The 14,328-nt window shown below is 40.1% G+C and overlaps 1 protein-coding gene across 3 annotated transcripts in view; it reads left to right on the plus strand.

The window, feature by feature from the left end:
* Positions 1-14,328, plus strand: part of LOC121511082 (PH and SEC7 domain-containing protein 1-like) — a 105,228-nt gene that overhangs the window by 63,922 nt on the left and 26,978 nt on the right. For all 3 annotated transcript variants that reach the window (XR_005992020.1, XM_041789612.1, XM_041789611.1), the window contains exons 8-12: positions 238-435; positions 511-591; positions 1,767-1,879; positions 4,947-5,005; positions 6,321-6,410. Coding sequence is in view for 2 of the 3 variants with exons in the window: in XM_041789612.1 (XP_041645546.1) it covers positions 238-435; positions 511-591; positions 1,767-1,879; positions 4,947-5,005; positions 6,321-6,410 (541 nt within the window). In the remaining variant the exon portion in view is untranslated. The remainder of the gene's footprint in view (positions 1-237; positions 436-510; positions 592-1,766; positions 1,880-4,946; positions 5,006-6,320; positions 6,411-14,328) is intronic.

Here is a 14,328-nt window from a genome sequence, read left to right on the forward strand (position 1 = left end):
ATGAGATCAAAGATTATTGGGCAGAAATCTCTGTGATTTTCATGATCAAATTATGTCCTTAAGTTGATGAAGACTATGACAACTACAGATTAAGATGACTGGTTGATTAGAGATCCTGGTAACGTGCTCAGTGGTGTTCTCTTTAAGAGAAGAACGGAAAGAACCGGAAGTAGAAACCCTGTTAGTTATTCTAAAATAGCTTGTGAATAAAACATGTCTGTCTGTTTCTGTTGGCAGGGAGCGACCTGTGAACCGCCCCCCGGAGCTGCTGTACCCTCAGGCTGATGTGGCTGAGCGTCTGGCACTCGGTGGCAGCGACGATGCTTTGGCGAATGGCACGAAGCCCGACCTGCAGGCTGCCAAACGCCTGGCCAAGCGGCTCTACAACCTGGACGGCTTCAGGAAGTCCGACGTGGCTCGACACCTCGGCAAAAAGTGGGTTTGTTTGACCACGTTTGAAACACGTGCTGGAGAACAACTCCACTCATGTATCTGTCTGTTTGTCCACAGCAACGAGTTCAGCCGGATGGTCGCTGAGGAGTATCTTAGTAACTTTGACTTCACGGGTCTGACCATTGATCAGGCACTCAGGTCAGTCATGCTATCTTTTCACTGGTTATTGATTCACCTAAAGACACAGCCATGGTTATCTACTGACCAGTTAGAAGCAAGCTCCACAATCACATAAGAGCAGTTTTACATCCATCACAGTGGCAGAAAAGACAGTGGAAAGGAGGATGGGAGACCTCAGAGGACAGGAAGATCCCTCTTCAAGAGAAAAAGAAGTCTTATAGTGCTGTAGGACGTCAGAATAAAAAACAAGAGAAAGAGTCAATATAAAATACTGCTAACAAAGATGATCTCTTTGGCACAACACAGATGTTAAGGACCTGTGACCATGTCCAAAGATTTAACACAACCTCAGTTTAAAGCACTGGTGACTTTGTTGATAGTGTCATGGTTTAAAATGTGACTATGCTAACTGGTGACTGTGTTTGATGGTGTTATGACCAGAAATGTGACTGTGTTAACTGGTGACTGTGTTATTGTTTAAAATGTGACTGTGTTATCTGGTAACTTTTTTTGATTATGGTTTACAATGTGATTGTTTAAAATGTTGACTCTGTTTGACGATGTTACAATTTAAAACCTGACTTTGTTTACTGGTGACTGTGTTGAAATGGTTAAAAATGTGACTGTGTTAAATGGTGACTTTGTTTGATGTTGTCACATTTAAAATGTGACCGTGTTCACTGATGACTGTTTTTATGGTGTTACAGTTTAAAACCTGACCATGTTAACTGGTTCCTGGCTCAGCATTCTAGTTTAAAACATGACGGTATCAACCTGTGACTGTTTCATGTCCTTGTTAATGGCTTGGTGTTATGGTTAAAAATGTAAACGTGTTATTGGTGACTTGTCTGATGTTTGATGGTGTAATGGTGTAAAACGTGACTGTGTTATCTGATGACTGTTTTTGATGTTGTAGCTGGCGTGATGTCAGTTTAAAATGTAACTGGGGACTGACCACAACCCTGCGCTAGGCTCCGCCCCCTAACACGTTATCACTACGTACAAACATAGGAATGCTCGATAAAAGCTGACTCAGTATTTTCCAAGTTGAATTGTCACAACATAAGACGAGGGTTTAAGATACAATAATCAGAGATACAGTATCAACTACAACTCCCATGGTGCACTTTCAAACCTCCACAACGACATGGACATGAACACAGCATGCTCATTAAAATGTTTTTATATTTCAGGACATTCCTGAGGAAGTTCGCTCTTATGGGGGAGACTCAGGAGAGAGAGAGAGTGCTAGCTCAGTTCTCCAGGAGATACCGGCATTGTAACCCCGAGAGTGTAACCACAGAAGGTATCCATCTGTCCACCTGTTCATTTGACCTAAAGAGTCTCAATACAAGCCACATGCATATGAAGGTGTTTCGTCTATACCCAAGCCTGCTTTACTTAGAAGCCCCACTCTAAATATAAGGTTAATTCATATACAGGCCTGCTTTATTTAAAGGCCTATTCTAAATATAAGCCTGCTACATGTACAGGCCTGTTTTATTTAAAGGCCTGTTCTAAATATAAGCCTGCTACATATACAGGCCTGCTTTAGTTAAAGGCCTGTTCTAAATAAAAACCTGCTTCATATACAGGTCTGCTTTATTTAAAGGCCTGTTCTAAATATAAGCCTGCTACATATACAGGCCTGTTTTATTTAAAGGCCTGTTCTAAATATAAGCCTGCTACATATACAGGCCTGCCTTATTTAAAGGCCTGTTCTAAATATAAGCGTACTACATATACAGCCCTGCCTTATTTAAAGGCCTGTTCTAAATATAAGCCTGCTACATATACAGGCCTGCTTTTTTAAAGGACTGTTCTAAATATAAGCCTGCTACATATACAGCCCTGCCTTATTTAAAGGCCTGTTCTAAATATAAGCCTGCTACATATACAGGCCTGCTTTATTTAAAGGCCTGTTCTAAATATAAGCCTGCTACATATACAGGCCTGCTTTTTAAAAGGCCTGTTCTAAATATAAACCTGCTTCATATACAGGCCTGCCTTATTTAAAGGCCTGTTCTAAATATAAACCTGTTACATATACAGGGCTGCTTTATTTAAAGGCCTGTTCTAAGTATAAGCCTGCTACATATACAGGCCTGCTTTATTTAAAGGCCTGTTCTACATATAAGCCTGCTTCATATACAGGCCTGCTTTATTTAAAGGCCTGTTCTAAGTATAAGCCTGCTATATACAGGCCTGCTTTATTTAAAGGCCTATTCTAAATATAAGCCTGCTACATATACAGGCCTGCCTTATTTAAAGGCCTGTTCTGAATATAAGCCTGCTACATATACAGGCCTGCTTTTTTTTAAAGGACTGTTCTAAATATAAACCTGCTTCATATACAGGCCTGCTTTATTTAAAGGCCTGTTCTAAATATAGGCCTGCTATGTATACAGGCCTGCTTTATTTAAAGGCCTGTTCTAAATATAAGCCTGCTACATATACAGGGCTGCTTTATTTAAAGGCCTGTTCTAAATATAAGCCTGCTTCATATACAGGCCTGCTTTATTTAAAGGCCTATTCTAAATATAAGCCTGCTACATGTACAGGCCTGTTTTATTTAAAGGCCTGTTCTAAATATAAGCCTGCTACATATACAGGCCTGCTTTAGTTAAAGGCCTGTTCTAAATAAAAACCTGCTTCATATACAGGTCTGCTTTATTTAAAGGCCTGTTCTAAATATAAGCCTGCTACATATACAGGCCTGTTTTATTTAAAGGCCTGTTCTAAATATAAGCCTGCTACATATACAGGCCTGCCTTATTTAAAGGCCTGTTCTAAATATAAGCGTACTACATATACAGCCCTGCCTTATTTAAAGGCCTGTTCTAAATATAAGCCTGCTACATATACAGGCCTGCTTTTTTAAAGGACTGTTCTAAATATAAGCCTGCTACATATACAGCCCTGCCTTATTTAAAGGCCTGTTCTAAATATAAGCCTGCTACATATACAGGCCTGCTTTATTTAAAGGCCTGTTCTAAATATAAGCCTGCTACATATACAGGCCTGCTTTTTTAAAGGCCTGTTCTAAATATAAACCTGCTTCATATACAGGCCTGCCTTATTTAAAGGCCTGTTCTAAATATAAACCTGTTACATATACAGGGCTGCTTTATTTAAAGGCCTGTTCTAAGTATAAGCCTGCTACATATACAGGCCTGCTTTATTTAAAGGCCTGTTCTACATATAAGCCTGCTTCATATACAGGCCTGCTTTATTTAAAGGCCTGTTCTAAGTATAAGCCTGCTATATACAGGCCTGCTTTATTTAAAGGCCTATTCTAAATATAAGCCTGCTACATATACAGGCCTGCCTTATTTAAAGGCCTGTTCTGAATATAAGCCTGCTACATATACAGGCCTGCTTTTTTTTAAAGGACTGTTCTAAATATAAACCTGCTTCATATACAGGCCTGCTTTATTTAAAGGCCTGTTCTAAATATAGGCCTGCTATGTATACAGGCCTGCTTTATTTAAAGGCCTGTTCTAAATATAAGCCTGCTACATATACAGGGCTGCTATATTTAAAGGCCTGTTCTAAATATAAGCCTGCTTCATATACAGGCCTGCTTTATTTAAAGGCCTGTTCTAAATATAAACCTGCTACATATACAGGCCTGCTTTATTTAAAGGACTGTTCTAAATATAAACCTGCTACATATACAGGCCTGCCTTATTTAAAGGCCTGTTCTAAATATAAGCCTGCTACACATACAGGCCTGCTTTATTTAAAGGCCTGTTCTAAATATAAACCTGCTACATATACAGGCCTGCCTTATTTAAAGGCCTGTTCTAAATATAAGCCTGCTACACATACAGGCCTGCTTTATTTAAAGGCCTGTTCTAAATATAAACCTGCTACATATACAGGCCTGCCTTATTTAAAGGCCTGTTCTAAATATAAGCCTGCTACATATACAGGCCTGCTTTATTTAAAGGCCTGTTCTAAATATAAGCCTGCTACATATACAGGCCTGCTTTATTTAAAGGCCTGTTCTAAATATAAGCCTGCTACATATACAGGCCTGCTTTATTTAAAGGCCTGGTACCTTCCATTTTGTAGTTTATAAAGGTCCTGTTTATTATTTGTGGGTTTATGTTGAGTCATGTCTAAAGTTAACCAAAGTGAAGGCTGTCTCTTGCCCTCAGTGGTCTCTCTGGGCACTGATGTTCTCTTCTTTAGTTATTTGATGGTAGTTAAACAGTCTCAGAGGTTTGCAGCATTCTTGGTAAAATAATGAACAAAGATTGTTAAAAAAAACTGAAAGTCTCATAAAATGTTAGATGTTTAATAATTTAATGACTGTGTGAATAATATTGACTCTTTGCCCATCCCTACCTGTCTGTCTCTGTCCTCAGACAGCGTCCACACGCTGACATGTGCCGTCATGCTGCTGAACACGGATCTCCATGGAAACGTGAGTCCAGTCTTCAAGAAGTGGTTAATAGTGATGTCACAGTAGAGGAAGAGGAGGGGCCTGCTGCTTGCTCACTTCCTGTACAGGTGTTCACATCCAGAGCTAGACGGCCTTTTTTTTAATGTTTCATCAGGAAACTAAAATCATGTCAAGAGCATTGGTGAGATGGGACCAAGAGGAGGGATGTTTGTGTGTGTGATTTATGTTTATTTAGAATCAGCTGATCAGACTCCCAACTCTGGTGCTAAGGGTTAAACTCTGCTCCACTCTCATGTTCACACTCTCTGATCCTGAGATAATTCACGCTGCCGCTGAGGTCGTCTCACTCTCATCAACTGTTTAAGGAAGAGGAGACTGTTGCCATAGCAACAAGCTGTCCTATCACACTTAGCAGCATCCTGCACACACTCCTAAAAGAGTCGGACCGCCACTGCCACGAATATATAATTATTTAGTTATTTATTCATCAGATCAGATGTCGAAAAACAATCTGTTCATCCTCTTTAATTCTACCACATTTAATTTAATTTAATTTAATTTAATTTAATTTAATTTAATTAAGTCATTACAGTGTAAAAACTGTTATTGATACATGTTTAATACTTTTTAACTGTTTGGAGAATTGTTGAATCTTCATGATCAAAAACATGGACACAGAAATATAAAACCACAATTCCAAAAAAGTTTGGCCACTTTGTAAAATTTACACAAAAACAGAAATTAATGATCATCAAATCTTATAAACCAATATATCAGATGTTGAGACTGAGATATTTTACCATTTCATGAAAAATATTAGCTCGTTTTGAATTTGATGGCAGCCACACATCTCAAAAAGTAGGGACAGGACCATGTTTACCATTGTGTAGCATCCCCTTTTCTTTAACAGTCTGTGAACTTCAGGGAAGTGAGGAGACCAGCTGGAGTTTACTTCACCAACTGGAGTTACTTTTTCAGCCTTTTGTTGCCATCCATACTTTTTTAAACTCTATTTATTGAAAGTTAATGTTTGAAATAATCTGTAGACCTGATGTTACCACTGAAGTCCTCTTCATTTAAATAAGACCACTTAAAACTCTGGGTGAACATGTCAGTCTGCACTTGTCAGAGACTGAAACTGAGGAGATTTAGTCTCAGATCTTATTTTATTCTAGTTAGTTTTGTAAACACACAATACAGTCCTTGCTGTTTCCATGTTTTTTAAATCTTGGTTTGTAATCTAGTTTCAGTAGAATAGAATGATTTTTGCATTTTAGTTATTAAGCTTTAGTGAACTGTAATAACCCTGGTATTAACGGTTTGTTTCTCTGTTTAGAACGTTGGGAAGAGGATGTCATGCAATCAGTTCATCTCCAACCTGGAAGGTCTGAACAACGGGAAAGACTTCCCCAAAGATCTGCTGAAGGTATGAACACTTGCTGGGATCCTCATCTGGTTTCAACAAGAAATAAAGACAGAGGCGTTAATGTCATATCTGTGTATGGTTACTCAAGTATGTTTGTGTATGGAAACATTATTGTTACAAAACTCGAGATTATTGTCAAGTTTATAGATCATGACATTGACTTTGGGCTCAGATTTTTCTACATTCAAACCAAGAGGTCTGGCTGCAGACTGTTCATCTGAGATGCCGTATTTCTCAGAAAACGTATTTCAGGTTTTAGATAAAAAAGAAATCCAAGTTATTCATAAACAAAGTCATTACATTCATGAAATAAGCCGAATACAAACATTACAGAATAAACATTTCATTAATGAAACAGAATAAAAGTCAGAGGTCTAATCCAGGATTAAATTCTGTATAGACCTGTTTTAGAGGAAGTTACACGAACAGCTAACAAAGCTATGCTAGCTACATAATTAATGTTACTACATAAGCCAATCTAGCTATGTCTACATAAGCCAATTATTACTACATAAGCCAATCTAGCTTTAAAACTTTAAAAAAATCTTACTACATAGGCCAATGTAGCTACGTTAGCTATAGCAACTTAAGGTTTAGCAAATGAAGCTACGTAGATAACATACCTATATAACTTACATAGCTACTTTGTGAGCTTAGTTTTAGCTTCATAAGCTTCAGCTAGAACTAACAGAGCAATGTTAGCTATATTTTTAACGTTACTCCACAAGCCAGTGTAGCTAAGTAAGCTTTAACAATGTGAGCTTTAGAAGATCTGAGCTTTAACAAATGTAGCTATGTAAATAACATATAGCACATAGCTTGCACAGCTACTTTTCTGAGCTTAGCTTTAGCTTTGTTAGCTGCAGCTAAAACTAACTGAGCAACGTTAGCCACATAATTAATGTTACTACATATTTACAATATTATATTTATTTTGTCTTTAAAAATTGGTCTTTATCAGCTGTGAATATCGGCCGTATGAATAACCAAATGACCATTGTTAAAGTTTGATGATGATCTTTGGCTGTCAGACTTTTACAATGTGTGTGTATGTGATAGAATGTTGGGACTCTCTTAGTGAGATCAAAGCAAATGTCTCCTGGAGAACAGCACAGCAACAACGGGCAGAGCTAACATGATTGGTCCATCTTAACCTGTTTCCTATTGGCTGGGTCATCAAAAAATCCACTCAGAGAACGTTTCGTACACCACAGAAAAAACTCAGAGTGTCAGTTTGACAAACAATCAGAATTAACCTGAATGAGAGGAGAATGTTTGACAGAGAAATCTAAGAACAAGGAGGCAGTTTAGAGGACACAGGCTGGTTTGAGTGGAAGACTGAGGAAAAATCTGAGCTGAAAATCGACAAGTTAAGATCTGAAAACGTTAAAATGTGTTCTAGAGTTTTGTAACAACGCTGCCTCTAAATTTCTGTGTGTATGTGTGAGAGTGTTGTGTGTCTCTGTCTCTTTCTCTCCCACTCTTTTGTTTCCATCTCAGTTTTTCTGCCTCAGCCTCGGAGCGATCAGCATGAATGCGTGTCGCCCCTTCACCTCCATCATCATCATCCCTCTCCATTAGCCTGGGTAGTGTGGTGTGTGTTGATTTGTTGTGTGTTGTTGTTGTTGTGTGTTGCTTTGCCTTCAGCTCGTCGCTGGTTTGATGCTGAAGCAGGGAGTGTGTGGGCAGCAGCTCTCACTAGAGGAAAAGACTCGGTGAATGTTAAATGTTTAGAAGTCTGAATATTCCTCTGACGCTCCGCTTCTATCGGGACTCATTTCTCCTCATTAAAATCAAGAGTAGAGTCAGTAAAAAATAAAACCATCAGTATTTTATTCAGATGAGAGTTGTCAGGATCAAAACAGGATAAGAAGATGCACACTCACTGATCACTTTATTAGGTACACCTGTTAAACTGCTCTCTTTTCAATCACATGGAAGAAACTGATGGATTTCAGCATGGGCATGGTGGAGACGATGAGCAGAAGCCCAAAGAGAGCTTTAAAGTAGGGATGCATTTGCTATTTTTTTAAATTTATTTAATTTATTTGTAAGTTAGTTAGTGGATAAATCATGTTTACCCTAGAATTAAATGGATGATATAAAACTGTATGATCCCTAGGAACTCCGGTTCAACCAACTTCTCCAGTTACCAACTATGGTCTGATATATATGAAACTGGAGGGAAGTACTCCCCAACATCCCCAGCTTCACCAACATTGTCACCACATGTTCTCAGTCTTTGATGATGTCATTCTTTGAAGTCTTTAACAGAAATGTCATCAAAGTTCATAAACATTCCATCCTTTTAATTCTACCATAAACAGATGAGACTGCAGACGAATAAATTTCCCTTCGAGGATAAAGTTATTGTATTGTATTGTATTGTATTGTATTCAAACCAACTACACTCATAGCTCCCCCTACTGTCAGACTCTGTAAATACACCAGAGTGCTGTAACAGAACCATGTTAATGATGTGAACACAGACCAGCACAAATGAAGGAACCGTAAAAAGGTAAATGTTTGATGACTTCTGGCTTTCCAATTAGCTGTCTGTGAATTTCTAATGGGAAATGAGACATTAAGGTTCAGGGGTGGTGGTGAATAATAATGATGATAATAATAATATTTAAGGAGCAGTGGTGAATTTATTATTAATATTATTGTTAAGGAGCAGTGCTGGATGTATTATAATAATAATAATTATTATTATTATTAGTTATTATTATTATTATTATTATTTATGTATTTATTTTTATTATTATTAATAATAATAATTAAGGTGCAGGTGTGGACTTATTTTACATCACTGTAGCTGCAGAGAGATTGGGATTTCAACTGGGGAACTAGACCAGCCTGCATGCTAAAGGCAAGAATGGAATGTTTTATAAGATAGAAATTATGACATCTTCTTTCTAAAGCCTAGTTAAGGTTTTAGAGTATACCAGCTCTTCTCAACAAACCAACACAAGATGATTAACTTTAACTTCAGTAGAATATGTTTTTTACTGTAGCCTTCAAACAAACTTTATCATGACTTTGTTTTCATCATAAGTGTTTGTTTTAACATTTTATTGTTAGTTTTTATGTATTTTGTCTGAATCAGTGCTGTTATTATCTCTGGGATGCTGAGCTCTCGTCTTCACAACACTTTTACCTTTTTGTTTACTAATAAAGAATCTTGAACCTTGATAAGATATTCGTGTTAAAGAGCAGTTGAACAGGTGTACCTAATTAAATGACCAGTGAGTGTATGAATCATGTGAGTAAAGATTAAGAACTAAGGATGTTAGACGTGTACGTGTAGGGTAAGCTCCAGTCCTACAGTGGTGATCTGTCAGAGCTAAAGGAACCCTAGAGTCCTAAAGGTTTGGGCTTTTAGAGCTTTTAGAGGCCTGAGTGCAGACCGTGAGGTGTTGAACTGATTCCAGGTATCATGCTGAAGCCTCCCACACAGGCAGCAGTGACAGGTAATAATCAAACTGTAGGAATAATCAGACTTTCTGTTGACGGCCTTATTTGCTTTTTAGGTCACAATGAAACTTCAGTTTTTACTCAAGTCTGTTTCAGAACCACATAAACCTGACAGGAAGTGCCCTTTTCTCATCTTTGTCTCATCCTCACAGCCTTCACATGCCCCCCCCCATTACTGCGTTAAATCAGAGCTTAGCACACATCTGTTGATCTGTTCATAGCTATAAATATCTGTATTAACTTTTAAAGTGGATATTAACTTATGAAACTTTGGTCCAAGTCTTTAACTTCCTTTAAATTCATTTTCTGTTAACTTCATTTTCAAAGTAAGAGCATATGCCCTCCTGTACTTTAGAGAGTTAACTGAATAAACAGCCAAAATGCCCTTCTCTGCTCCAGGGGCTTACTCAGGAAGTAACCCTTCTGAGCTCCATAAGAATGAATCAGAATTTTTTTAATTATAAGCAGATCTAAATTAGTGGGTGGATCTTTGTGGTTGTAATGTCTTTAGATCATAACCACAGTCCAAAAAAGTTCGGGCACTGTGTAAAATATAAATGAACCCAGAAGTTAATGGTTGTCAAATGTCATAAACCCGTATTTTATTCACAAATGAACATAAACAACATATCAGCAACACATCTCAAAAAGTAGGGACAGGGCAACAAAAGGCTGGAAAAGTAAGTGTTAGTGTTAGTTTTTCACCAATCTGTGAAAAACTACGTCTAAAAATTGTGGAACAATTTCAGAAAAATAGTGAAGACTTTGAATCTCCCACTATTTACAGTCCAGGATCTCATCAAAAGATTCAGAGAATCTGAAGAATCTCTGTGAGCAAGGGACAAGGCTGAAGGGGCCCTCAGGGGGCATTACATTTAAAACAGGCATGAGTCTGTGCTGGAAGTCAGTGCATGGGCTCAGGAACACTTCTGGAAATCACTGTCTGTCATCACAGTTGGCTGTTGCATCCACAAATGACAGTTAAAGCTGGATCATGGAGAGAAGAAGCCATATATGAACTGGGCCAAAGCTCATGTAAAATACACTGAGGTTAAATGGAAAACTGTTCTGTGTTCAGATGAATCAAAGCTCATTTACAGCAACTGTGACTCAGTAGGTAGAGTCGGTTGTCTCACAATCCAAAGGTTGTAGATTCAATCTCCAGCAGTCACATGCTGATGTGTACTTGGGCAAGACATTCAAACCCCAGTTTGTTCCCACTGCTTTGTCTGCAGGCGTAAATGTGTATGAATGTAATTGAATGGCCACTTCTCCATAGTGACCTCTGCCATCAGTGTGTGAATGTAGAGTGAATGGAGTGAAACGGTGTGAACAGGTAGGTGTGTAAAAGTGCTTTGAGTAGTCAGATGACTAGAAAAGTGCTTTACAAGCTCAAGTCCATCAGCATTTAAAATGGACCGAGGCGACATGGAAAACTGTTCTGTGGTCAGATAAATCAAAATTGGAAAATCTTTTTGGAAACTGCAGACGCCATTTCCTGTGGACTAAAGAGTAGAGGGACCACTCAGCTTGTTATCCTGGCACAGTTCTAAAGCCTGCATCTCTGATGGTATGTGGTTGCATTAGTGCCTATGGCATGGGCAGTTTACACATCTGGAAAGGAACTATTAATGCTGAAAAGAAGATAGACATCTCAACATCTGATATGTTGTTAAATTCTATTGTGGATAAAATATGGGTTTATGAGATTTAACAATCATTGACTTCTTTTTTTATTTACATTTATACAGCGCCCCAACTTTTTTGGAAATGGGGCTGTATGTTTAATGTATGCCTATGTATGATTGTCTGTAGATGTGTCTTATTGTCCTGGTCTCAGACTGGTCTCTGAGTCACTGTTCTGTTTTTAGTGTTTTTTATTCTGCTCCTCGTCTCTCTCTGCGTTTAGATTCAGCTCTCTGAATCTCTGATGATTGACAGCTCTAAGCAGAGCAGGAGGGCGGGATTAAGCTCCCCTCCTTCACTCTGACTGGCTGCTGCTGAGAGAAAATGCGCATTGAGTGAGCGAGGGAAAAAAGAGAGGTAGAGAGACAAGAGAGTGAGGAGGGAGGGCGATCAACACTCCTCAACAGTTCAGGGTCTGAGCAGAGACGAGGAGGAGGAGGAGGAGAGGAAGAGTAGCTCACCTGATGGAGGGATTCTCCTGCAGGACGAAGACAACAAGACAAGGAGGAGAAAAAGATGAGGATTGAGAGGAGGAAAAGAGGAGGACTGAGAGGAGAAAAAGAGGAGGACTGAGAGGAGAAAAAGAGGAGGACTGAGAGAGAAGTTAGAGGACGAGGAGATCAACCACTGAGGAGGTGGAAGGAGGGATTCTCTCTGTTTTTGTCCATTTACCCAGAGTGCAACAGGAGAAACTCTGCTTTTTCTGTCCTCCATATCAGCCCCCCTTTACCTCCACTACCCCTCCTCCATCCCTCCATCCTCAGTCAGGGCTGCTCTTGGTGTCTCAGGAAGAAGCTGACGTCAGTTTTGGGCTCTTCTTCTTCTTCTTCTCTCTCTCTTTTTGACTCTCTCTCTCTCTCTCTCTCTCTCTCTCACTCTATCTCTCTCTCTCTCTCTGTCTGCATGTGTGGGCGTGCTCCCTCGCTCGCCCCAGCCTCCGTCTTTCTCTCGTCTTTTTTCGGTGAATGTTTTGAGAGCTGCTGGTGCTGGTGATGCACCTCCTCCGTCACTCGTCTTTATTTGCAGTCCAGGGATTCTCCTCCAGCAGCAGCAGCACGGTGGGCTGCAGGAGGCGGCGTTCAACAGACGCTCCGACATCAGACTCCCACGTTTTGGAAAAATCAGGACAGGAAGGAGATCCGGTCTGTGGTCTGGAATCCTTAATGATTGGGCTGATCGTCTCTGGGAGTGTGAGCATGATCGTTCATTGAGGGATTAAACAGAGACGGAGACGGCTCGTTTGTGTTACGGTTTGTTAATCCTACATGAACAGGAAGTCAGCGCTGTAACGCCATCATCAACCAATCAGCAGTGATTAGGAGTTTGAAGAAAACTTTAAAGATAATTGATTGTTTTGACTTCGAGAATGGTTCAGCATTGATGGTAGTGTGATCAGTGTTTCTGATAATGGCGTTTATTCAACCAGCCAATCAGGATGTTCTTACTCATGCAGACTCGTGAAGTTGCAGCAATAATCCAGAACTCTTTCTGTCTTAGTGTTGCCTGTTAATTGCTGTTGCTTGTTGCCTCAGCCTGAATTCCCCTGCAAAGATTCGGTGAAGTCTTCAGCAGATCGAGTACTCGCTGCCTTCTGCTGCGTTCATCTGCTGCGTTCATCTGCTCCATTCGTTTGCTCATGCTTCTTCTTCTTCTTGTTTTTCCTCTAAACACCTGAGCGAGCCGCCGGCTGTCAGCCTGCAGGATTGTGAGCGGGATGAAGCTGCTGAGTTTTGATGCATAATGAATAGAGAGGGATCCATAATGCAGCAGGCCGCGCTCCACTGAGGACAATCACTTTAGGCTGAAGCAGCCCAAGTTGGTCTGCTACCATCGCTCCTCTTCATCATCTCAGGCTTTAACACATTTAAGACCATCTGATTCATTCTCTGTTGGATTCTCTCTGGATGGGTCAGGGTCTGGAATCTGGCTGGTTCCATTAATGTAAACAGACTTAAGTTTGGCTGCTGTCAGATACAGCAGACTTTCATCCATCATTTTAATCACCTGGAGGTCGTCTGGAGGTCGTATATTTCTTTAGAAAAAACGTTCTTTTCTCTGAAGAATAGTTCTCCTGGACTCTGGACTACAGAACTGTTCCTCCACCCGTAAAAACATTCTTTCTGGTGCTGGATTTCTTTGACACCATCTCAGACTCCTGTGAACCATCAAAAACCTTCCCTCTGAACTCTCCACCATGATTGGGGTCAACAGCATCCACTCAACGGGACGTATGCGTTCACGATCCCTCTGCTCGGTCAAGAGTGGGCGGGACTCCAGGGACAACGATCCATTCAGGTACCCTAGAGCGCCCCGTTCTCGCTCCCTCAAACCACTGGCGTTCCCCGACCTGCTGGGAAAAACCCAGGATGGACAGCAGCACCCCCAGAGCCGCAAGAAGAAGGTAGAACATAACATGGTCCCGTTGGTTTAGAGTTATGGATGTTAGACTAAATATGTTTATTTAATGACTTACAGTCATGGGCTGAGGTTTTAGGCATGTAGAAAGCTAAGGATTTATCACGGCGCTTAATGGGCCACAACCCAGGGCTGGAGTTCAGCTTGACCCACATCAACACCAGTGTTTTTCTCTGCAGCCGAGTTCAAGCTTCACAGCATTTCTTTAGTATGGGCCTTTTGCCCCCTGGTAATACGCCTGAAGACCACCAGTGGTTTTTGGGTCCTGAGGACACCAACAGCACCAACAGGGGCATATCGCAACCCTACTGCCAAACCTAGGCCCCTAGGACGATACCCT

Source organism: Cheilinus undulatus, linkage group 6, assembly GCF_018320785.1.
Source record: "Cheilinus undulatus linkage group 6, ASM1832078v1, whole genome shotgun sequence".
In the NCBI taxonomy this organism is placed as follows: domain Eukaryota; kingdom Metazoa; phylum Chordata; class Actinopteri; order Labriformes; family Labridae; genus Cheilinus; species Cheilinus undulatus.